The sequence below is a fragment of the Phaenicophaeus curvirostris genome, chromosome 9, assembly GCF_032191515.1.
Source record: "Phaenicophaeus curvirostris isolate KB17595 chromosome 9, BPBGC_Pcur_1.0, whole genome shotgun sequence".
In the NCBI taxonomy this organism is placed as follows: Eukaryota; Metazoa; Chordata; class Aves; order Cuculiformes; family Cuculidae; genus Phaenicophaeus; species Phaenicophaeus curvirostris.
Window position 1 is genome coordinate 29,156,392 of NC_091400.1, and position 24,525 is coordinate 29,180,916.

At 41.6% G+C, this 24,525-nt stretch overlaps 1 protein-coding gene across 2 annotated transcripts in view; it reads left to right on the forward strand.

Annotated features, from left to right (window-relative positions):
* Positions 1-8,863: 8,863 nt before the first annotated feature.
* Positions 8,864-24,525, forward strand: part of DOCK1 (dedicator of cytokinesis 1) — a 318,523-nt gene continuing 302,861 nt past the window's right edge. For both annotated transcript variants that reach the window (XM_069864186.1, XM_069864187.1), the window contains exon 1: positions 8,864-9,022. In XM_069864186.1, the coding sequence (XP_069720287.1) occupies positions 8,977-9,022 (46 nt within the window). In that variant the 5' untranslated portion in view covers positions 8,864-8,976. The remainder of the gene's footprint in view (positions 9,023-24,525) is intronic.

Genomic DNA, 24,525 nt, shown 5'->3' on the forward strand with positions numbered 1-24,525 from the left:
TAAAAAATATTTCATTATTAAATTGCATTCAAAAATAAATGAAAACTTAACAGTAAAGGCCTTAGGAACAGCCCTTGCACTCCAGTGACATTCTGTCAGGCTTGGTTTAATGTTGCAATTGAGAGATCTGAAGTCTGAAACTTGTTGACTAGAGCTGATGCAAAGCTAAGGCCCACCAAAATCAAAGCGAGTTCTTCCACTGATTTCAAAGAGCTTGGAGCAAGGCCAGGGTCGAGAGAACAAAGGCAGCAGCTCTCAAAAACTTGTTACCCTTTCTTCCACCAACCACTGCTGGGACTTTAAACCTGGATGCTGAGACTGTCACAGCAGTGGCGGATTTGATAATGGCCATGATCTGTTCTTTTTCCACTGTGAAAGGCACTGAATCTTTTTATATATAGTATACTACATATATATATATATATAACTAGTCATAAAAATCATCAGATGGAAATATCTCAGTCATTGAAAGAAAGCTTTGCTCTTTTCCAAGTAATACACTTGATAATGTTTCACTTGAAAAAACTAATAACTTTTTTATAACAACCCAAGAGAATTTACAGCTAAGGGTTCTTTCTGAGAACATTCAGACTCCAGGACTATATGGCTCGGTATAGAAAAATTATCAGTTCTGAATATCATAATACTGACACAGTTTCCAGAAAAGGTTGTAAACAAATTATTGGGACTTTCTGTTCCAGGAAATACATTAAAAACAGTAAAAAAAAATTAACTTGGCCAGTGAGAAAGCTGTCTAGACAAAGCTTCCATTATATGATTTAACAATCCCCTGCAAATGCTGCCTAAAGATAAAACTAGATTCCTGTCCTTTTATTGCAGTTCATGGAAATATATGTATATTATAGGTACACATACATATTCATTTACAGATAGATGAAAAATGTTCAAAATGGTCTGGAAAATGGTTCATTTTATCAATATTTCTCTCTATGTCAAATGAGTAACTCATTGATTTTCAGGCAGAAGCTTCTGATGAGAAGGAAGATTTCGTCATTTGCAGACAAGGATGTCTGTATTTCCATTTCAAGCACGGTCAATGCATGTTTGAATAGTTACTATGGGTGATACAAACAATCTGTGATGATAGAGAGAGGAACCGTTCACAACTGCCTATTTCCAAACAACTCCTCATAAATAGTTTGCAACTTGAAGGTTCAGAATAGCCACAGCAAGCCCAGGAATAGAGAGACCAGCTTTACTGTCTTTGATTCATCTCAGTGTAGCAGCCTCATAAAAATAAAAAAGTGACATTTTTCCAGCATGACAGGAGAGAATTTTGAGATGTTTTTCTAAGTCAGACAAAAGGAAGGCACTGAGAATTAGATCAGCTCTTCTCTTTTTTTCGTAGGCGCAGCAATGCACTGTTTAATGTTTGGTAGCAAGTGCAGTATAATTGCAAAACAAAACGGAATACCAAACCTGTCTCCCACCTGAGACCCACACAAAACATGGGCACTATCTGTCTTCACTTTTTCAGGGTCCTGGATCTTATACCTTCAGAAGAAAAATACAGCTTGTTTAAGGAAACAGTATTTTTGTTTGAGTAAATGTCACAATTGTCCTGGTGAACCTGGTCACAAAACTATTTTTTGTTTGTTGCCCCAGTATTTGTTGTTAGTAGCCAATAGGAGATTATACCAGGTTTCCTGAAGAAATTGTGTGGTAATACAGACAAGAAAAAAATGGAATTAAAATAGTGTGAGCTAGTAACCATGTGGGGTTTACTTGGACAGCTTCATTTTTAAACTTTCTGACTGCCAAAGTGGGGGAAAAAAAAATTATTGGAAAGAAAGACAAGCATTTATAGAAGATCAAAAGCAAGTAGTTGAGTTCTTGGCTTGCTATCTGTTTGCAGGTGAATAAATAATACTTCTTTTTGGAGAAACTGTTTTGAGCTACTTTCATCAATTGTGAGGTACAAGGTTCAATGGAAACATTTGGTTTTTTTTCCCAAATGGAACTGGGTCTGTCATGCCAGCACAGCTTGAAAGTTTGGTGTTAGCATCCCATCATCTACTTCAAGAGTGGTTGAACTGAGGACTCTATCCAAAGCCAGAGGAAGTGGCAAAAGCTGTTATATTGTTATTTAAGGCACGGGTGGATGAGGTGCTGAGGGATATGGTTTAGTGTTTGATGGGAACGGTTGGACTCGATGATCCGGTGGGTCTCTTCCAACCTGGTTATTCTGTGATTCTGTGATTCTATTGTACAGCTGAGAAAGCCTTTTGAAAGGTTCTTTAGAAGACCCGTCCTGCCACCTTCACAGTATAGCAGGAAAGCCTGTCAGTCTGTTTGGCAAGAAATACATTTAGGAACCTGGTTTTGGAGGCGTGCCAGCAGATAGGCAGCCAGAGAGATAATGGGTACCGCTTGCCCCTGGACCACGACTATCAGTGCTGCACAATTCCCTGTGTGCTTGGCAGAAGCTTTGGTGGCTGGGTTTGCTGACTGCTTTAGATCAAGCTGTTGTCAAAAGCAATGTCAGCTTCTTATGCTACATGCAGTCTCCTGGGCATCCTCCCGTCCCTTTCTAACTTGTAAGTACTATACCATTTAGATAAAAAGCTGATAGGATGCTTTCTATTTTTTTTCTTTAAATAATAACACTTTTTTTTTTTTATAAGTGCAGGCCATTTCTGTGAATCCTGCCTTGTTCTTTGTTCCCACAAAATAATTTTCATTGTTGCTTCAAATACCTCTTATTTCAGTAATTAGTTCCTCAAGCCCTGTAACAGGTGCTGGTACGTCATGTTCTTTCATTGTAATTTCTCACTGTCATCTCATTGTTCATCAAAAGATGAGAGGGAATATTGTCTGCAGACCCAGGAAAGCATAAAATCTAACCCTGCCCTAGCTAATGTGTCACTTTTGGCCTCAGGAAAATCACGTAATCAAGAGGTGACAGAAGTGGTCTGATATTCTGAGTTTCTCAGTTTCTGAATGCCTGTCATATTTTAAAAAGCTGGCCTTAGCTTGGCTGCCTCTCAGTTGTCAATGGAGATAAGGACACCTTTCTGTCTCACAAATGAGAGTTAATATTTATTCAGTGCTTTCAAAATGTTAAGTGCTACATAAGTGCTAGGTGTTATTAACAGGAACAATGTATGTTTTCATCTTGAGCCTGTACTCTTCTATCTGATCATTATCTAGCTTATAATAAGTAACAATTTTACCAGATACAGTCCCAGAAAACATCTCTCTTGCTCTTCTTGGAATATGCTCCTGATTTTTATTATGAGACTTGAACGTAATATGTCAGATTTAAAATCATAGATCAATTGGAGTTTATAAAGTTAAACTAGCTGGTCTTTGGGAATGATTCTTCCTTAACTTGCTATATTCAGCATTTTGGTTTGTCTGCTAGCCTTGAGTTTGCCAGAGTATGTAAATGGGGCTCATAATCTCATTTTGAGTGTAAATTTCAAACATGATGCATGCACTAGTAAACATTCAACAGAAAAAAAACCCTCACATAAAAAAATTATACTTTTGGTTATTCAAAGCTGTTGTGAAGGGGAACAGGTTGTTATTAAACAATAGTAAACTATGCTTGCTTGTATCTTGGGAGTAATTTGTGCTACCATTTTCCTTAACCGCTTTGGATTTAACTGTAAAATTCGCAATGATATTCCTGAATATTTACTCACACGTGCGAGTCTGTTGCTTTTAAGTACGGGTAAAAGTCCAGCTTGCGTATGGACTTGATGAAAATTAAGTTTTGTGTGTTTTGTTTTTTCTTAGAACATAACACTTAGGTAAGTAAGTACATCTTGCTCATGCTGCTAAGTATTTCAGTTGGAAATAAAAAAAACTGGACCTAGATTGGGTGAAATTTTGGGTTGCAGTGAAGTTGGATAAACCTGAAATTGCTTAGTTACCTCTGGAGTACTTCAGCTGCATCAGTCCTACAGGAATAAAAAAACCCACCACTTCATATAGTCAAATGTTGCCCTTGAATATTCTGCTGGCAACTGAAGTTCTGCAACCAGCATGCTGGTTATCACAAGTGTCACTCTGCCAGAGGAAAAGCTTAAGAGGTACCTACATGTAGTCAAAATTCTTATATAAAAGGAAAATTGAAGATTACTAAGCATATATCCAAAACCATGTGGCAAAGCCTGGAAGAGCACGAAACTTCCTTCAGGCTATCGTCAGACTTCAGCCCGGGTTTATAAATGCCATCCCTTGGCTGACATTCCAATACAAATGTTGAAGGAAATGCAGTTTTGGCTTCTTCATTTTCCCTGAGGATTTTCCACATTTGTCTGCAAGAGATGCCCAAGATAATCATACATATATCAGGTGTATGTAAGACCAAGGCTGAAGTAATTTTTGTAACACAAACTCATACTTAATTTTATTTCCATTCTGATTAAAAGCAATACATTGAAAAAAACCAAACCCAAACCAACCCAGTATTTTTTAAAAAAGCCTTTCCTTCAGGCATAAAAATCTATTACTTTATGCATACCCAAACAAGGAATGTAGGTACCCATTCATCATAGAAATTATCTAGAGCATAGAGGTCATTCACCCCAAATTGTATAGCAAAAATAGATGATGACTATCTGGAATGGAAGCAATAATGTTTCCAGCAGAGTATTTTTAATAGAAAAGCAGAAGTTATTTATTATATGATTTTATATGTCCTCCACATCACCTCCTGGGAGGAATATTTCCAAGAGGAATTTGCATTGTATGTATGGAATCACTACTTAACGTGTTTTGACTGAAAATATTGAATTTACCTACAAGGCTTGACAATAAAAAAAATAGTACAAACCCCGTGATATTTAACTGAAATTGAACAAACATTCCTCTTGTGTAGTCATACACAATAAGTATGAAATATAACTTGATTGCATCTATGCATTTATAAAGTATCTCTTATTTATTGCAAATATATTTCATGCAGGGTAATGGTTCTGTTTCCATTCGTCCTCTTCAAAAGATACTCCTAATCTCTGTGATGAGAATTTCAAATATCATTCATGGCCAAATACTGCATTTGGATTTTGTAGAGTTAATGTTATGAAAAGGAATGTTTCTTTGCTCCAAGAGAAATATCTCCAATTCAATATGACGCGTTAAAAAATAAGGTGAGAATCCAAAGATTTGACATAATGATGTGATAAAGCCTTCAGATTTTATGGAAAGAAGCATTTTTCAGTTTCCTCTTCATAAATGAAAACCATGTATGCACAGTGTGAAGAAGCGTATTATGCCTAAGTATGTAAAATATGTCAGCTTGAACATTTTGCAGTTTAGTGAAAAGTGGTTTTTGGGAGGATACTTTACATCATGTTTGCCAGTGAAAAATAAAAATCTTATTGTCTCAATATTATAGTCCTATCCTACTAGCATTTTTTTCCTAGTTGTAAAAAAAAAAAAAAAAATAGCATTGGGATATTTATGTCTTGTGAATTAGAAGGAGTGCTTTTAACTGGCTATCGAAATTTTAATGGCATTAGCTCTATTTGTAAAAAGCTTTCATTAAAATGAAAATGTGGAAATTAATGACCTCATATGTTGCTGATACCCTCATTGGTATCAGTGGGGCTTTATGTTGGCCGTTAGACTTCTCATGTTGTTTATTTTACAGACCATGATCAGACAACAGGCCAAACACTTTCCCATAGATGTCAAAATGAATTTTGCTATTGTAACACAGAACATGGATTTCAGATGTAAAAGATGTAATTCTTTAGCTTTCATTTTATTGAATCTGGTACTTCCTGGCTTAGGAGTGTACTTAATCTTGGGTATATAGAATTCCCATTTAGTGCAGATATACATGTGAACTGAGACTAATAAGTGCCAATCTATATAAGAATTTAATATAACTTAGTTAGACCTGAAGATGGGTTGTCAGCCATACATTTCTCATAAAGGAAAGCATGCTCCTTTAGTCTCCCTCAAGACAGAAACAAATACCACAGCTGGAGATTCAGATTTGAATCTGGAGACCCAGAAAGGACAGACTGTAGCAACAGCTCACTTTATTAGCTAATTACAGCTATCTGCAGGTTTAAATTAACCTTTGAGTGCTGCTGTGTATCCCCTACTCGCACCTTGTATCAGTAAATCTACCTCTATGTTCATGGAAATGATTCCTGGTTTCAGTAACCTAAACGAAAAGTCAAGCAGAGGTTCCCCGATTTACAGATTAATACTGTAATATTCCTAAAAATTGCTAAATCATCTAATGCTTGAGCAGCATTGGCAGTTTTGCAGTGTGTATTTATTAGCACCACAAAAATAATGCATCAATTGTATAGAACTGCAAAATACTCATCTTTAGAAATATACACTATTGCTGCACTGCTCTTTTCATTACTCTCTTCCCTTGCATGGAAAACCAAAGATGGCTATAGGAACAGGGCATGTATGTCCATTATCTTAGTTAATTCACTTTGATTTATCTTATAAATGCTTAAATCAAAGAGCTGGCTTGTAAGTTGTCTTTGGTAAGACTCTAATAACTTACCCATTAATGCAGGATAAAGATGATGAGCCATGAAGTTGACTTTGAAAACCTTTTGATCTTCTCCCTCCCAGGCATAACGAATAAAGGTATACAGGTTTGCTCTGTCACAATGGCCTTTTACATTCTGCAGGACAGGAGAAATGAAATTCAGATTGGTTCAAATATGTAGGTGGTGATCTCGGAAACAAATGTCAAGGATGGTAAAATGGAAGGGACATGGAATGTGAAGTTAACTTCTTTGGATGTTTAAAATGAATACTTGGTCTCAAAACCTGACAATGAAGAATGCTGTTACAGATACTCCTCCCCACCCCCCAGATTCCTAGTGATATAAGAAAATAAGAAAAAAGACATTTAACCAGGACTTGAAAGAGGACCCATTTCCATTCTTAAGGTACGTGGCTTCTTTGGTGAAGGCCTAATCCCAACAAATGACAGCCAGTCAGACATTTCACCTCCATTTCTTTTAAATGATATCCTTCTGCTTTCTCCTGACTTTTACACAGGTTATTTTGGTTTTTCTAACAACAATTTTTTTCATCTTCTTTAATGATGGTTCTGGGTATCTCCAAGAGTTACAGGGATTGGGATTAGGAAGCTTATTTTCCTTACGTGTTCTTTTGCAATCACATATTTCACGCACTCATTAGCCAGGAGAGGTGAAGTTTTGACTGAGTTTTTGATTTAGGTTTAGAAATCAGAAGGTTTCTGATCTTCATGACCAAGGGAAGGTTCACTTGGGACTGGTGGGCTCCTCAACATGGTAATATCCAAATGCAGGGAGCTTGCTACTCTTGGACATCAGCAGAAACTTTGTTTTAGTCCCACAACTCCAAGAAGGAAGTGGGCAGAGATCCTTGAGGGTCAGCTGGCAGGAGCCACAAGCTAACCAAGAATCATAGGATGGTTTGAGTTGGAAGAGATGATTTAGATCATAGAATGATTTAGAATCATAGAATTGTTTGGACTGGAAGGAACCTTAAAGATCATCCAGTTCCAACCTCCTGCCATGGGCAGGGACGCCTTCCAGTGGATCAGGTTGTTTAAAGCCTCATCCAGCCTGGCCTTGAACACCCTCAGGGACGGGGCAGCCACAACTTCTCTGGGCAACCTGTGCCAGGGCCTCCCCACCCTTTCATCTTAAAAACCATCTCCCTTGCCCTGTCCCTGCACTCCCTGATAAAGAGCTCTTCCCAGCTTTCCTGTAGCCCCCTTCCAGGACTGGCAGCTGCTCTAAGGTCTCCCTGGGACCTTCTCTTCTCCAGGGTGAACAATCCCAACTCTCAGCCTGTCCTCGTATGGGAGGTGCTCCAGCCTTCGGATCATCTTCGTGGCCTCCTCTGGAGGAGTTGCTCGAGCAGATCCTTCTCGCGCTGAGGACCCCAGACCTGAACACAGGGCTCCAGGTGAGGTCTCACTTGAACAGAGTAGAGGGCAAAGTAGAAACCAGAGACTTCTCAGGAGCAAGCATCCTGAAGACAAATGGGACCTTTCTACCTGGCAATGGGGTGCTGTTGGTTTTCCACAGAGCTGGTTTTGTGCAGGTCAAACAACTTTTTGGGAGAGGGGGACGAGGTGTGCCTAGAGTATAACCCAGCAATAAGGGGACTGCCTGCAAGGTTCCACCCCATCGCGCTTCTCTGCGGGGAAACCAGACAAAACTTGGCCCGGCTTTCCAGCTGGCTGCGAGGGGCAGGACAAGGGCTGGGTGGCTTGGCTGCTCCTGCTGCCAGGGAGCCCCGGGGTCGGTGGAGGGGCGAGATTCCAGCTCCCACCGCCCCATCCCGAGCTCCATCCCCATCAGAACCCCGGGGTCGGTGGAACAGAGAGGGTATCATTCTCCTGTACCCGTCCCGGGCTGTAGCCCCCTTCGGAGCCCCGGGGTCAGGCTAGGGGCGAGGTTCCAGCTCCCACCGCCCCATCCCGAGCTGCATCCCTGTCCTCGCCTCGGAGTCAGTGCTGGGACGAGGTTCCAGGTTCCCCTGCCCCATCCCGAGCTCCATCTCCACCCTGGCCTCGGGGTCGGTGGGACAGGGAGGGTACCATTCTCCAGCACCCGTCCCGGGCTGCATCCCCCATCCTCGCCCGGGGGGTCGGCAGAGAGGGGAGGGTCCCAGCCCACCGCACCTCTCCGGGGCTGCAGCCCCCTTCGGAGCCTCGGGCTCGCTGCAGGGCCGAGGTTCCAGCCCCCACCGCCCCATCCCCGCCCGGGGTCAGTCTAGGGGCGCGGTTCCACCCCCCCTCCCCACGCTGTCCCGGGGTCGCGGGGCGGTGCCAGCCCCTGCCTCCCGTCCCTCCGCAGGCTCCGCCCGCACCACATGACTCCGCTGTCGGGAGAAACTTTTTCTCCCCCCCCGCCGCCCCGTCCCGCGGTTGGAAAATGGCGGCGTAGGAGCGAGGTTTTCGCATCCCCGCCCGCGGCTTTCTCCCTTCCTCCCTCCCCCCCTTTTCCCCTCTTTCCCAGCGCCATGACCCGCTGGGTTCCCACCAAAAGGGAGGAAAAATACGGCGTAGGTGAGGACCCTCCCGGCGCCTCGGGAGAAGCGGGATACCGGGGGCTGCGGGTCGGGATGCGCTCGGGGATGGGGGGGGAGAAGTTTGGAACTTGTTTGGAACCACGGGGCGACCTGCGCTGGAGTCACGGGCGCTGGGAAACAAACAGACAAACAACCAACTTTGCTCTTTTTCTCCTCTTGTTTCTTTCTTCCCCAGTAGAAGCGAGTTTAACGTTGTTTTTCTTCCCCCCCCCCCCCCGGTGGCAGCTAAACAGGATGCGCTTCCAGCGGCTCGGGGGGAGCTGAGCGGGGCAGCCCACCCGGTGTCCCCTCGCGTTCCCCCCGAGGACGGGAAGGTTTTAAGCCAACCGAGGGGAGAAAAAGAAAAAAAAAAATCAAAAAAAAAAAAAAGCTCTTCGTGGTGCAGGGAGTGTGATTTTCATGCAGATGAGAGGTTTCCCTGCGCGCTGCTGCCTGCGGATCCATTTCGTCCTGTGCCTCTTCCGTCCCTCAGACAGAGGGGGATTGTTCTCTGCTGGTGGTTTAAAACATCCCCGCTCGGATTGAACGGGACCCAACTCCAGGGGTTTGGGCAGTGCTGGGTGGAGAGGGCCCATCGGGATTTTGGAGGCGTTTCGTGTCGATTGAGAGTGGTTTTTAGGGGTTATGGAGCCTTTCCTGGCATGAGTAAGAGCGTCTGTCTTGGGGAAGGGAATAATATATCTGACCGTTTGATTTGTAAAGAAGAAATTCAACGTCCGCCGCAGTTCTTGGACTCTATTGGTCGTGAAGAAGAACTTACTTTCCATGTTTACCCAGAGCTAAGCCTTGTATAAACAATGAGACCAGGAAGAAGGGAGTTCCTGGGTCTAACTAGAGCCCAAGTGATTTTAGCCTGGGGAAGAGGAGGCTGAGGGGAGACCTCATTGCTCTCTACAACTACCTGAAAGGACGTTGTGGAGAGGAGGGAGCTGGCCTCTTCTCCCCAGTGACAGGGGACAGGACAAGAGGGAATGGCCTCAAGCTCTGCCAGGGGAGATTTAGGCTGAACATTAGGAAAAAATTTTTCACAGAAAGGGTCATTGGGCACTGGCAGAGGCTGCCCAGGGAGGTGGTTGATTCACCTTCCCTGGAGGTGTTTAAGGCACGGGTGGACGAGGTGCTGAGGGACATGGTTTAGTGTTTGATAGGAATGGTTGGACTCGATCCGGTGGGTCTTTTCCAACTTGGTGATTCTATGAATTTTAAATTCTGTGTGTACATCCCTAGAAAGCGAGAGCATGACTTTTAAATTACTGGCAAATCCTAGCTGGCTGGTTACACTGTGTGAGAGCTGTGAGTAATATCAGTGCTGAGGGTGCAGAATAAATATAAAGAACCAGAAGTGCTACAGATGGCAGTCACTCATTAAGTTTTCCAAATACCTGCTTCGAGGTATGGGATGAGTAGGGTATTTCTGAAAGACTGGAATGACTAAATTGTCATGTAGTATGTGCTGGTGTTATAAACCATCAACACTCGACAGCAACTTCCTTTTTTATAGAGCTCGTGTCTGCTACGCTGGGAAAGGCAGTTGCCTGGATGTGGCTTTCGAGGTATCAGTGTTTAGGAAGGCATTTTGAAAGGGTGAGAGAATAAGAAATGTGGGATAGACTGAATATTATTTTAAAATATACCTTAAGTATATTTGGATATCCGTTGTGGGAAATTGTATGTGTAGGAAGAGAATCAGACTTAAACGTAATTTACGAAAACCCAAGCTGTTTGACAGTTTCCCGAAGCACAAGATTGTGGGCTCAGTTGGTCCTTTTTGTTTATGTCCACTACTCTGGAGAAAAGTTTGTCATGGTTTCATAATGCGTTTGTTTTTCTGTGGTGGCTTCTTTCTTTTTCTTTTTACTGCAAGTTAGGGGAGAAGGATGGTCCTCAGCAAAGTTAGGGTATTTCCCTGCTGAACAGCAGGGGTGTGAGAGTTGAAAGCAGACGTGCTGCAAGGAGATAAAATCAGTTTTAGAGCTAATTGAACATTGTGATTCAGTGGCCCGTGCTCTTCGGTTAAACTCTGTTTTGGGAGGAATAGCTTCTTTTTGGTGTCACTGGATTTCCTCCAGAGGAAGATAAATATCCAGTTTGGTTGCACGTGTTTTGCACACCTTTGCAGTGTTAAAAAAAGGGAGCTCCTATACACTGTGAGACTTCAGGTGTTTAATTTTTTTGCTGCTTCTGAAACTTTCAGATTGTGGAGAATGGATGTAGTGGTTTCATAGCCCCAAACAAAACTGGAGAAGGCATTGTTAAGGTGAACATGCCAATAAATGATTGTTTTTCTTCCTGTCTGTTTACCATGGTCAGTCCTGGAGGCTGACAGTGGAACGTTATTGTCTGACAGCAGAAAAAAATATATCTGCCTCTTCACAAATGGTTGAAGTTTTAATTGATCAGTGTTAATTGGATTGTTAATTGAACCACTGTCTTAGTGATGCAGGTGCTTAGTAGACTTACTGAGTACCCTTAAGTAAAACAGAAGTAATAGGAGAGTATTATGAGCTATATTGCTTCTGTTGTGATAGTGGCAGCTCAGAAATATACGTATGTATACATACATGTGTGTATATACATAAGATGTGTGTTTATAAAACATACAAGTGTGTATGTAATATATATACTTTTTCTCCTCCTCTTGACTAGTGTGTTCCTGTGCACAACTAAGCTTTCTTAATATTTCAAGTCCCAGAGATCTACTGGCTGTGATGCAGTACGAATAATTTATTGTGACATATCCATGCTGAAACTCTCATAGGATACAAGGAGTGTTGAGAAATGCTCCTCCTGCTCAGCCCACTCCTCTTCTCATGACGGGGTTTGCAGGTGACATTGGATGTCCAGCACACGTGCAGACTAAACTGAACTGCCCTGAAATGAGGAGCGCTGCTGCGTGGTGCATAGGCATTATCTCAGCAGGCAGTTGTGAGTGTGACTCAGCTCTGCTTCCTGAGAGAATTCAGGGCTTGACACACGGGGAGGTTGGATGAGGAATGGGTGTGGTTATAATAGGATAATACAGTTATTCAATTAACATACAGGGAACCACAGGAGAATGATTAGCTTAATTGAAGTACTTTTTCTCCACTCTTGATGCTGTATGTTGTTCCCCTTTGTCTCTGTGCCCAGCTCTGTATTTCATCTCTCATCCTGAGCCAGTGGGGTGGCCCATGGTGGTGTTCAGATGGCCATGTGGGTGTACGGCTTCCGCAGTCGGAACACGAGAGGCTTTCAAAGAGCTCCAGAAGCTGCTTATGTCTGCTGCATACCCTCAGTGTCCCAAGCGGCTGCAGAACGTGGCTGCTCAGTCTCATATTTCCTGCTCTTAGTGTGATGTGAAAATTGTAATTTTGGTGTTTCTTCCTTATTCTGGTGGAGTGGGGATGCACTGAGCAGCTTTAAGAAGTCTGTGAACCTGAATAGCACTTCTGAGAGACTGTCATAAAGAGGTTCTAGCCGCTTCCAAATCCTCTTGACTTCTACTGTTGTTTGACCTTTTTCCTTTGGATTTTAAACTGCAGTAAGAGATAGAACTGGTACTGCTATGGTTGCTACAAACATTGTATTTAAAATGCCTTTGTGTTCAAAAGTATGTGCCGATATGGAGTAGTTAGACTGCTACTGTGATAGTTTAATCCTTTTGAAAAAAAAACCCAAAAAACTGTGGAAGGAAAAAATAGTGCCGTGTGTGTCTATGCATGGTCAGATGTGGGAAGAGAACTTCCCAGCTACAGGGCTTGTGCTTTTGAGGAAGAAATGTTTTTACACTGAGGGTGGTGAAGCACTGGCACAAGTTGCACAGAGAGGTGGCAGATGCTCCATCCCTGAAAACATTCAAGGTCAAGCTGGACGGGGCTCTGAGCAACCTGATCTAGTGGAAGATGTTCCTGCTTACAGCAGGTGAGGTTGGACTAGGTGACCTGTAAAGGTCCCTTCCAACCCCAACTATTCTGTTTCACTCTGTGAGATCCTATTAATTTTCAGCATGCTGACTCTTTTTTCCTCTACTATTTGTAATGAGTTGCTGGAGAGCATGGATAGTTGTGCCCTCACTGTGATCATTAAGCCAGTGTGGGCTCTGCCTTGCAGGCAAGTTGCCCCTGGCTTTGGGCAGCTTCATAAATTCAAAGCCTTGAATAAGAAAGGGCTGGATATCTGTAAAGGGAGCTGCACTGCGTGTTAGTGCATTGGGACAGCATGCGATGTCTGGGTAGGTGCTTCTTAATGCCATGTATTAGGTCAAAGATAACGTGTATGTCAAGGACTCTAGCATTTAAAAATAGTGTGTACTTCTATGACTGTATATGTACAGTTATTGCACTACTATGGCAGAGTTAGGTGCACTCAAGCTTTCCCCAAAGTGGAGAGGATGCTATGAGTAGTCGAGGTGGCGTCTGTAGTTCTTGTCATTATCCAGTATGGTGCAAGCTGCTTAGATACACTCTGTACTCTGTCGGGGGGGTGTCTAGATGTGCATTAGTTTGAAAAACAGCAACAATCAAATGAAAAAAAAACCAAAACCAACACCCCACAAAGCAAGCCAATTTAACCGTGAGCCACAGTAGCTGGGAGTTCCTGTATTTTTGCTTATATTGTGTGTCATGACAGGGCAAATCATAACTAGCCTTATTTTACATGCTTTGAAACAGGATGGACGTTGGCCACATTCAAGTTTTGGGTGTTCTAGGGCCTGTCTGAGACTGGCATAGCTTTTCAAAAGGTCTACATAGAAGTATCGTCAAGCCTGGTGCATAGGTACATATATATTTTTTTATTGCTAGGGGTAGGCTGCAACGAGTTGGTGGACTAAGTTGTGATACAGCGGTCATGATATGTAAGTTTGGCAACTGAGTTGTACTCTTGTAGTGGCCCTTTGAAAGAAGGGGATAGGAATCTAGTAAGGACAGTGTTTGTTTGAAGCATGGGAACTGCTATGGCCAAGCACTGCTGCTTTGCTTCTGCTACTCGAGAGAGGACCGCAGTGGTTTAGGACAGATTTAAGACTTTTATGGAATCTCGGGTTTGCAGTTGACGGCTGCAGTGAGTGGTGGTGGCGGCACGTGAAGACTCTCGTTTATGAAGTAGAGAGTTAATGATCTTGTGCTTGTATGTTTGAACCCTAAAGTAGGGAAGAAAAGGTTTTTAGGAAATTGATGAAGTTACATCTTAGTGATGTATCTTAGGAATTCTGGTGATGCTGATTTGGGAGTGAAGCTCAGAGCTGACAGGATAGTTACCTTTGTACTGTTACTGACAGCAGGACGGTGCTCTAACATTTCCCAAAGCGATGCAGTAGAAATGCCCGTGCAGTATTTGCTGGTGTATTTATCAATATATGACTGTTTTGAGAAAGCACAAGGAAATTCAGTCTCCTAGAGACAGCATACCCTTACAGATTAGAGTTTTATTTTGCGCTGTCTTACAATGCCTTCTAATTCTCTGCTTGCTTATGGGATGCATTTCTGTGCCCCCATCCCTGGCATATCATGAAACACAGGTAAGGGACTGGTAGGTGAAGCTCGCTTGTTCCTGAATGAATGACCTTAATTTGACTGCAGGCATGTACTTGATTGCACTCGCTATACTCAGCAGTCACCGTTGTTCCCTGTCAATAAACACTTCTTGCAAGCAACAGATTGAAGAGGGATAAAGATATTGGTTAAATGGAAGAAACGTGTACTCCTCTTGTTTGGTTTCCTCCAGGTCGGTGACAACATTGCAAACTGGAATTGTTCTGAGAAATTATTCCTGTAGGAATTTACTAGAAATACTTCTTTTTTTTAACTCACATAGTGTGTACTGACTTCCTATGGGCAGCTGGCTGCCTCCAGGCATAGTACGGAGCTTCTCTTTAACTCCTCACAGAAGGTTTTCAGTCAGTTTTGGAATTTCTCAGCTGTTAATTGACACTCTTGTTCCTAGAAAATAAAAGGGAAGGGGAAATTTTCACAAGATGAGGATTTACACTTCATGTTGTACGCAAGTGTGGAAGTGAAAGTAGGATGAGATCCTGATGTAAGTTTTTTTGGTTTGGTGTTAATTCAAAGGGAGAAACAATTTCTAGTTTCCACCTGAATTTCAAGTAGTACCTTGTTGGGTTTTGTAGCTTTCCTCTTTATCTCTCGCTTGCCATAAATGCTTGATTTAGGAGCAGTGATATGATCTTAATTTTAGACTGTTTACTGTACTTGGTACAGCTTTCTTTGTATTTGTATAAATGCGTTTTCCTTTCTGTATAGACAAGGCTTTCAGGGAGGGAGAAACTGGATGCAGCTTAAAGTCAAACCAGTGTCTCCAGAAAGCCTTTCTGTCAGCTTGCAGCTACAGGAATAAGCATTGCAATAACTTTTGAAATATTTGTGTTTCTGGAGTTTGTCCAGTATTAGCTGTAGAACATATGTAGGATATGCTTTGTCTAATCCTTCTGTAGTCTTTCAGGACTGAAATCCAATCCATCTTGTTAAATACTTGTAGATCTGTCTGACTGTAGATAAATAGCTGAAGCTGACTTTTATTAATGAATCAAAGCTCAAACGAGGAGCTAGTGCTAATCCAGTTTCAGGGTATTCACTCTATTAAAGAGTCTGAAGCTTCCATAGAACGTTCAGTGGTGGCTGATCATCATCTCGATGAAATACATGGGCTGCTCTTCTTTATGGCTCATCACAGGGAGATAAACGTTGGCTCTTTTTTTTTTTTTGTAAACTTAAAGACATTTCTAATTCATTTTTTTCTGGCCTGTGGTAGATCCCAAGGCTATTCTGACAATAGTTGTTTTCGGAAAAATGCGTTAATGAATTCCTTAATGAGTTACTGGAATACTGTCCTCCTTTATCTTGGGAGGGGAAACTGAAATTACGCCCGGTCTAAATGAAGACAGTCTTCATAGAGATATTTCTTGTAATTCTGAGACTTTATCTGCATTTTCAGGCAGTTGTTTTGTAAATGTTTATATATTTATAGTATTATTAATCTTCCCATGTTTATGTAATTTGTGTGCTAAATCTGATTTCTGATGTTAAGACTTGTAGCACAAGAAGCAGCAGTTGCTGAATTCCAGTTTCATCGGCAAGATAAGAAATATCTCTGGTAATATTTTTCTGCTCCATATAGTTTTATAACTAAACTTAAATAATTACATTGAGGACTATTATGTGTAATCATGTGTTCATATACATAACCAAACACATAGATGAGTAACTGAAGTAACTATTGGCCGTGATATAAGAACTGTATTTTTTTAATAATATTTCTTAACACTGCTGCTTAATTTACAGTACTGTTTATATTATTTTAGCATAAACCCTTTCATAACATGTTTTAGAAGTTTGTGGTGGCTGATTTTACCACGGGGTGTTGGAGTTGGAAAATGTCTGTTACCCAGTAGAGAATGCAAGCAGTGAATGATATAGGGTTTGCTGTGCAATTTATATGAACAGGAATGGAGTTAAAAGTGTGGGTATATATAAGTCCTTGGTTTCTTACTGCACTCTATTCTGTACATCTGTACAGTTGTAGTAGCTGTGTCACTGTCATGTTTTTACTGCACACATTAATGAATATCGAGATTGAAAACCTCAATATTAGAACCTAGCTGAGGTAGGTGCAGGGGTGTTGGGAGCCTGTTGTAGTAAAGCAGGAATCCCTGAGGAGTCCCATTACAGAGGGCATCGTTGGTGGCAGCATCGTGGAGAATTGTCTCCGTTGTGGAGGTACCTTGCCGTTAGATGTGATGAGTTTCTAACTGATTGCTGGCAGAGCTCCTGAGCAGCTTTGAAAACGTATGTCTGACTCTTCAGGTGGGTGCTAGGGATTTGCGAGAGCACATTTGTGAAGTGCCCTAGAGCCTCTTCAAACACCTAAATACCTATTGGAAGTCCAGCAGTAGGTGTTTGTTTGTTCTGCCTGCCTTTTTCTCCAAACAAAGCACGGAAGTGCTGTCATCATTGACTTGAAATTGAATGTAATAAAATAACATATGTTTAGGGAATGTAGCTGAATAGCCCATGGGTCCCAAGAGGAGGTGACTGGTGCTGCACAAGGAGCTGATGATGCTGGAATACTCAAACATAAAGTGCAAGGACCTTCAACTGTGCTGTGCTAGAAGAGGAGGGCTTTCTGAATTCCCATACGTGGAATAAAATAAAAGAATTCAGAAGAACTAGGATGTCAACCCCTGTGCTGGTGGTGCCCGGGGTCCTTGCATAAGGTTGAGGGGGGTCATTGGAAGTGGGCAGGGATACAAGATCATGGAAAGCTCTGCTTTTACCTGTCTCCAGGAGCATGCCTGCCTGCCTCCCAGCTGAAGTTTAGCCTTGAACATCCTCCTAATCATGCCAGCTGGTCAGCAGGAGAAAATGTTGGTGGTAGGGAGAGGTTGAGTGAATGCACCTGGGTGCTGTTACTGGGGAGTTGCTTCTGCTTCAGCATGGTGTCTGTATAGTAGTATCTGTAGGAAAGGCTGCCTACCAGAAATGAAATGAAAACAACTGGTAACGTAAGAAATAGTCTTGTAGTGGACCCTGAAACAGGAAATCTCTCGACACTGAGCCAGATGGAAGTTGCTGATGATAGTTGAGTTTCCAAGTCCTGACACAGATGGTGAACAATTTAAAGGGATGCTTGCTTTCAAAGAGATCTGCTGTGCCTGTAACTCTAGTCAACAAATTGTGACCCTGAAATGGCTGCAGATAATCAAGGCTGTGACTTTGAATGCCCTATGTAGGATAAATATTGTCCTCTAAAGGAGGGGTTTCACTGCACTTGTAATGACTGTTTCACTGCAGTTTTAATGACTTAGTAGAGAAGTGGTTAAGTGTGTCACTTGGGTCGGGAAAGTTGTAGATAAGGGTCTGCAAGAACCTTCATCCTGGGTTTGAAAAACTTGTCCTCATGATTTCTTATTTTTCCCCACACTTCTTTGGGGTCACACAGGAGCATGCTACCAATTCTGTTCTGTGTTGGATTATCTACGGCTCATTCGTGACTCAAATATGTAGCAAATAATGCTTATATTCAAGCCTATAGTATGCTCTGTTTAATGAGAAGGAACGGTGATGTTGCCTGATATCTGGCCACTGGACTTGGCTGCCAAATGGCCTGGTGGCTTTGGGCTCTGTGTATAATGATGCTTTGATTTGTATCTGTTGAACAAAATGTAATTGTGATATTAAACTGTATATGATTATACATGAAAGCTTCCTTAATACCTGGTTATTTTCCTTTCTAATCTTTTCTTTTTAGTTTGTCATATGCTGCTTTATTATTAATGATTTCCAAGCTTTGTTCTTTATTGCTTATAGTTGTCCTTATAAATAAATGCCTACCAATTTTCTGCAGGCAGTGCCCTTTGTCTCGTTGTCTGTGCTGGAATTCCTTCCTTCCTACTCACCTAGCTATTCGTTTTTCACCCCCCACATTGATGGAAAACAACATTTATACTTGGAGAATTACATTGGCAAATGGAAAATAAATGAGCACTGTTGTCCTCTTGCCCTCCAGCAAAGAACTGTAAACTCTCTTTAATCTTTTCAAGTATGTGGAGGCTGAATTCTTTCACCAGCAGAGGATGTGTGCAGCAGTTACAGACCCTCATCCACCTCCTGCTGTTCTACTGTCTTGTTACTTTCCCTTACCGTAACTACTAGGTGTTGGTTGTGTCTCCATCAGTCCACAGCCTTCCTGATGATTCTGTGACGAAGAATCTTAGGTGGAGTAGACTTGAGAAAGCTTTTTCCCTCGCATCTGAGGTTGATGTGTCCTGTGTTTTTGTGGTTTGTTTTTTTTTTTTTTTTTTTGCACCGATCTCAGTGAAGTTTGCAATGTGAAAGGTTATGAAATGGTGGTTTTACAGATAGGTTAAATAAGCTGACTTAAAAAAAAAGTGGTTTGTGGTTTAGGTTTTTGTTTTTCTGGTTTAGTTTTGGAGGTATTTGTGCTTCCGTTTCAAATCAGAGTTACTCTGTAGAAGGTAAGTCATTGGTATAGCACGATCTAACTGCCTCCGTTCTTGACAGCCTGTCAGCAGTGCCTCTTAGCTGTTTACAGTCTGTCTTCGTGGTCTTGGTCAAGTCTGTCCTGCACTTCTTTGTCTTTTCTGGTGCTGCTCGCTAACGGCTGGGCATTAAGAAGACAACCTTTTTCTCATGGACTTCCAGGCGACGGGCAACAGTATGCAGAAGAGCAGCCTAGAATTCCTGAGAGACTGGGACTTCCTCCCAAACACTGCAGCTGGCATTGACTGCTTCTTAGAATTAGTGACATGTGACAAAGCACTGGAAGGAACTGAAGCAGTGGATAAAGATCCCTTTCCCAGAGTTTTCAGTTATTGAGCTCTTCTTTTGAGAAGACAGTTGTTCTTACTCACAAGTTAAGTGACTGGAGATGAGAACAGATTTTTGTGGCACAGAGATATTTTTTAGTCTGTAGTTTCCATAGTGTGTGAGTCAAACGAGACTGAACAGCAGCCTCCAACTTATGATGGAGAGCCAAATATTCTTTTGGTATTCATTATATTACATTTTGTTTACTTTTATTTGTTGGTTCTGGTTTTGAGTGCTTCATTGTAACTAATAGTTCATAAGGATTTAAAAAGCGTTAGATGTTTATCTGATTAATAGTCATCTGCAGTTAACATTAGATTGGATATTTTCAAAGCTAAGCATCACTGTACTACAAAGCTACATGATTGATAAGGTGCTGATGGATGAGGGGATTTTTTTAGTGCGGGCTAATACAGGACTGCCTGCTACAAGGTCTCAGTGTGTCTTCAAAAATGCTGATTATGAGAATTGGACTTTGGACTCTGTTTAGTCTGATCTGATCTCTCCTGCTGAATCACACTACCAGGATGTTGATGCAGGTGATTCATGTGCAAGTCTTAATGTGATTATAACAAATCCTTCATTAAACTGATGCTGTCTTGCAACCATACCTGCAACATCGATGGGTAGTTACTTATTTAGTCAGTGTATGCTGCCCACATAATAGGAAGTGTGTCCTATTACCAAGGTTTTCTTTGGGGGAAAAAAACCTTTGAGAGCAATTGAGGCTTCGTCTTGCTTTGAGCTCCTAAAAAATAAAGCAGTGGACTGGATATAGCCAGATAAGCACATTAATAAAGGCTTGGGAGAATTACTCAGTTATGGTACGGTGTACATTTTTAGAAGTTTTGTGTAGGTTCAGCTTGTGTTTGATTTTCTAGTTGAGTGTATTCTTGAAATGATTTATTAACAGATTTTTATTGATAACTTTTGCTGCAAAAGAGACCTCTGTTTATTTACTGGACTGTGATAACTGAGTGAACTGGTTCATGTTTGTGCCTTAAATACAGAAAGTACAGTTTGGGCTTAATGAAACAGATGCAGGTTGCTGTAATTGGAATGCATGAAGGTGAACTTGTTGTTGGCTGAATGCTGGAAGAAAGTTTAATAATCTTAGGGCTGGAATATCTAAAATATTAGATAACTGCATAAGTTTTTACAGTCCAGGCGTGGTATCATCTGTAACAGCATACTGACCTGGGAGTTGGTCTTACATCAAGATACAAACTTTAAGATTAGGATTTCATATCTTATGTTTGTATAACACTGTCTTGATGTTTCCATAAGATTAAGTAAGGAGCGTGGGAAATATAAAATGGTTTAGTGAAGGGGAAGTAGGGTAATTGAATGTCAGCTCAAGTGTTGATAAGATGGGTAGGATAGTGATAGGGTTGAGAAATGACTGAGTAAACTTAATGAAAAGTAAAAAAATGGTGAAAATTAGTGAAGCCTTGGGCTCTGCCATCGTGTTGCCCTGCTTACTGCATCTGCATATCACAAGTGTTTTCTTACATTTGCATGCAGCAAGTCTTGTTCTTGAGATGTTAATGGACTAAGAAACATTTTTAAAGTTTGAACTGTTTTTCTCCAGAATACTGAACCCTCCTTACTGAGAAGAGTAGTTTATACTCTTACAGGAAAATGGCACAAATACTGTCCCTTTCCTCACCCTTTTGAACACTCCTTTATCTTTGCATGCAGGCTGTGGACATAAGTCCCTCTGCAGAATACTTCAGTTGTCTCACAGGAAGTTTTCACCAAACTTAGGTGTCGCAAGTGTGTGTTAAATGATATATTAAAAAGAGCTGTTTTGTTTGAATTGAACATAGAGCAAAATATCTATCACTAGTTTGTTTTTGTTTAATAGTTTTGTTTTGAGGTAGAGTTGTTGAAAGTGCTGAATGAGTGGAATAGTTGAGAAATAACTGCAGGTTATTATACTAATTAAGCACTGCCCTGGGCTGCCCAGCCTGCATGTGCTGTATGCTTATGCTTCACCTCCTTTCAGCAAATAGGTGGAGTGATGCTGGGAAGATAACACACAAAACAATAGTTATTTATTTTTTTTTTATATAGCGACAAGTTAGCAAGTTACTTCTTGGTTAGTGGCACCCTGAAAGCCTTGTTAGTATTAATATACATGACCATAAGTGGCATTTTTAAAATACAGTCTCTCAAGGATCACCTTTGCTGGATTTCAGTTGACTGAGGGGTGTCCTGGCCATGGGGAACCAGGACGGGACTCAGTGGCTGTTGGCAGAAATTTCTCATCTGGGATTTTCCCACGTTTATTTATGAGAGATTATTGGACTAGATCAACTTCATTTAGACTAGAAAAGGCTTTAGAATTATGAAATTAACTTGTGATAAAGTTAAGTGTTGTGACTACGTATATTGAGGATCCAGTTGTGCAGAAAGCTGTGGAGCTCAGCATCAACAGTAGAGCTTTCAAGTGGTCCTCTAGTTCTTTTTTCCCCACTTCCCCGAAGTTTGTATATTTGATTTATGGAGTGGGTAAAATGTGATGCTGGGTTTTTAAAGACTAGGTATACCAAGTCGGTTACATTTCCTTCTCCCTATTTCTTCAAGAATGAACAAAGAAATTAGTATGAGTTCAAAGGATTCCCCTTAAATGAGATTGTACAGAAGTGAGCTCCCTCTAACAGTGCTGTAAGGAAACTCTGCTTCTAGTGGAAAGGGTTGATGTTGACAGACCGACTGCAGCCTGGAGTGAGCCGGACAGTGACTCTTTGTTTAGGCCAATGACTGAGCCAACTCTGTTGCTCTTCTGAAAGCGGCATGAGGCATATGATTTCTTATGGGTTTAGAGAAAAACAATTTTTCCCTGTTTTTGCAAAATGCTGCTCTTATCTTCTAATGCTTTCAGTACTGTTTGACTTGCTTCCATGGTTACATTTTCCATTAATTCTGATATAAGATACAACTTAAGGAAAAATATTGTATATTTCCAATTTCTGCAATAGCCTGGCTGTTGCGGAAGAGAGAAAGTATTGGTGGATCAAACTGTGGCTCTTAGCAGGTAATTTTTCTTTCTGACTATTATTTGTAAGCTGAACAAGTTCCTTGGGATTATTTGACTCTGTGTGCTTTCTCTGTAGTTCTTGCTGTTGGAGAGCGCTTGAAGGACTGAGAGACAAATAAAGGTGATGGCAAGTGAAAATAAATTGGGTACAATTTGATGAGTAAAAAAACCTGAAACACCAGCTTCTCCCTTCCCCATTCCATAAGCTTTTCTGAGAAAGCTACAGAATTTTGATATTTTTTTTTTCTTGTAGGAAAAAGGAGGAAGAACAATAGGGAAAGAAAACTTCCCATCACCCCTTTTTCCTCTTTCTTTAGGATTTTTGCTCTGCATCATCAGCTCTATATTGGAGTGAACAGCGTCTTGCAGGGACCATATTTTTGCTATTTCTGCAGTAGTGCGATAGCAGTTTTATTGTATTGAACTTGATTTTTATAGTCTTTCAAATGACTATTAAAATATAGCTGTGACATTAAGCTCCCTGCTATAGAAATGCTTAGTAGAAGACACTCTTCCCAAGATGACATTTGGTGCAATAGTGACCTGCTGCAATGACAAGGGATGAGATTGAAGAAGCAGGGGACTGATGCATCAAGCATCTTCAGATGGAGCTGAGTGCAGTATGGATTGTGTTTGTTAAAATCCTCATGCAGGTGTAACTGGGCTTCATGCTTGCTGGCTTTTGCATAGTAGCTGCCAAAAGCTGAGAAACATATTTTCATAAAGGTTCTGCTTCATCCACGGCCGGTCTTCTGCCCAGCCTGTATAGGAGGTGATGCTCCCAGTCACTCGGGAAGCAACATGTTCTACTTGAGCTCCAAATTGGCAACTTCTGATTGAACGTTGGTGCCGGTGCAGACTTTGACCATAATTTGTGGTGGTTTAGCCTGGAGCACCAGGTTGAGGAGGACTTAAGGGTTTGCCTGCATTGCGTACGTGACTCTCAATACAGTAGCTTTAATAAGCTGGCTTTAAGATTGTGCTTGTTTGAGGATGTTTGCTCCTGCTTCTGTTTGGCAGGACAGTTCTGAACTGCGCTGTTGTGTTTAGGACCTTCTCCTGAGGCTGCAGTTAGTGTTGTTTGAAGTTGATGCTGATGCCCTCTCAGTGCTTGGCCCCGTGCTACTGCCTTGCTGTTGCTGATTTCTTCTGATTGCTCAGGCTTCTTTACAGAGCTGTTTCAGAAAAAGTGCTGAGGTTTTGAGCAAGCTGAACTGCTTGCAGCTGCTGGCCGAGGGATGAGGCGGGCGACAGCGCTGGTGCAAGGGAAGGGGTGGGGATGTGTGCGACTGGAAGTACATCAGCCAGGAATGGGTGTGGAGCTGCAATGCTGCCAGCTTTGGTCGCTTATCATCTCTTGGGGAACCTCTGTCTAATGATGCAGCCTGACAGTGACTCATGACCAGTTCATACACGTTTGAGTCTCTGCCAGCATTGACCGTAAACTGAACTAGTTCCTCCTCCTCTCCAGTGTTTAACTCTTTTCCTTCCTTCTTGTGCCCAGCAAATACCTTCTTAGGTTTTACACATAACAGTATTGAAGGTTTAGCAAAGACTTCAGGTACAGACTGTTTTGAGTTTCAGTTAATTAAAAGTAGAGAAGTAGCTTCTTCATATACATTATGGTAAGCACACTGCATGCTCAGGTGCTGCCTGTATCTCTTTTGAGGTCATTTCCTATAGACCTATCAAAGCAAGGGCTGAGTTATCACTTCTCTGTGTACCCCAGTGAAATGTAGGAAATTCAAGGAAACATGAAAACTCACTCTCTTTGTGATTCTGCATTTCCAGCAGACAGATGCCCTGACATCTGCCTCTAGATAATGTTTTCTGTTAGTCTAAATCAGCATCTTGCTTTTTCTATAAAAGCCAGCGTTAAGAGCTTGGGGTGGTGTGATTACTTCTTGCGTACGATGTGTTTCAGTTAATGGACTTCTTAATATTAAAAATCAATTTGAATGTTCTTGATTGTGCTTCTTGTTAGCTATGCGTTATGGCACATTGTTAATGCTGTTATAGTCAATAATATCTTTTTTCTTTTTTTTTCCCTCTAACACTAGTTTCAGCTTTATACCCTCGGTACTTAGCAGTGAAGTACTCTGAATACAGATTAAG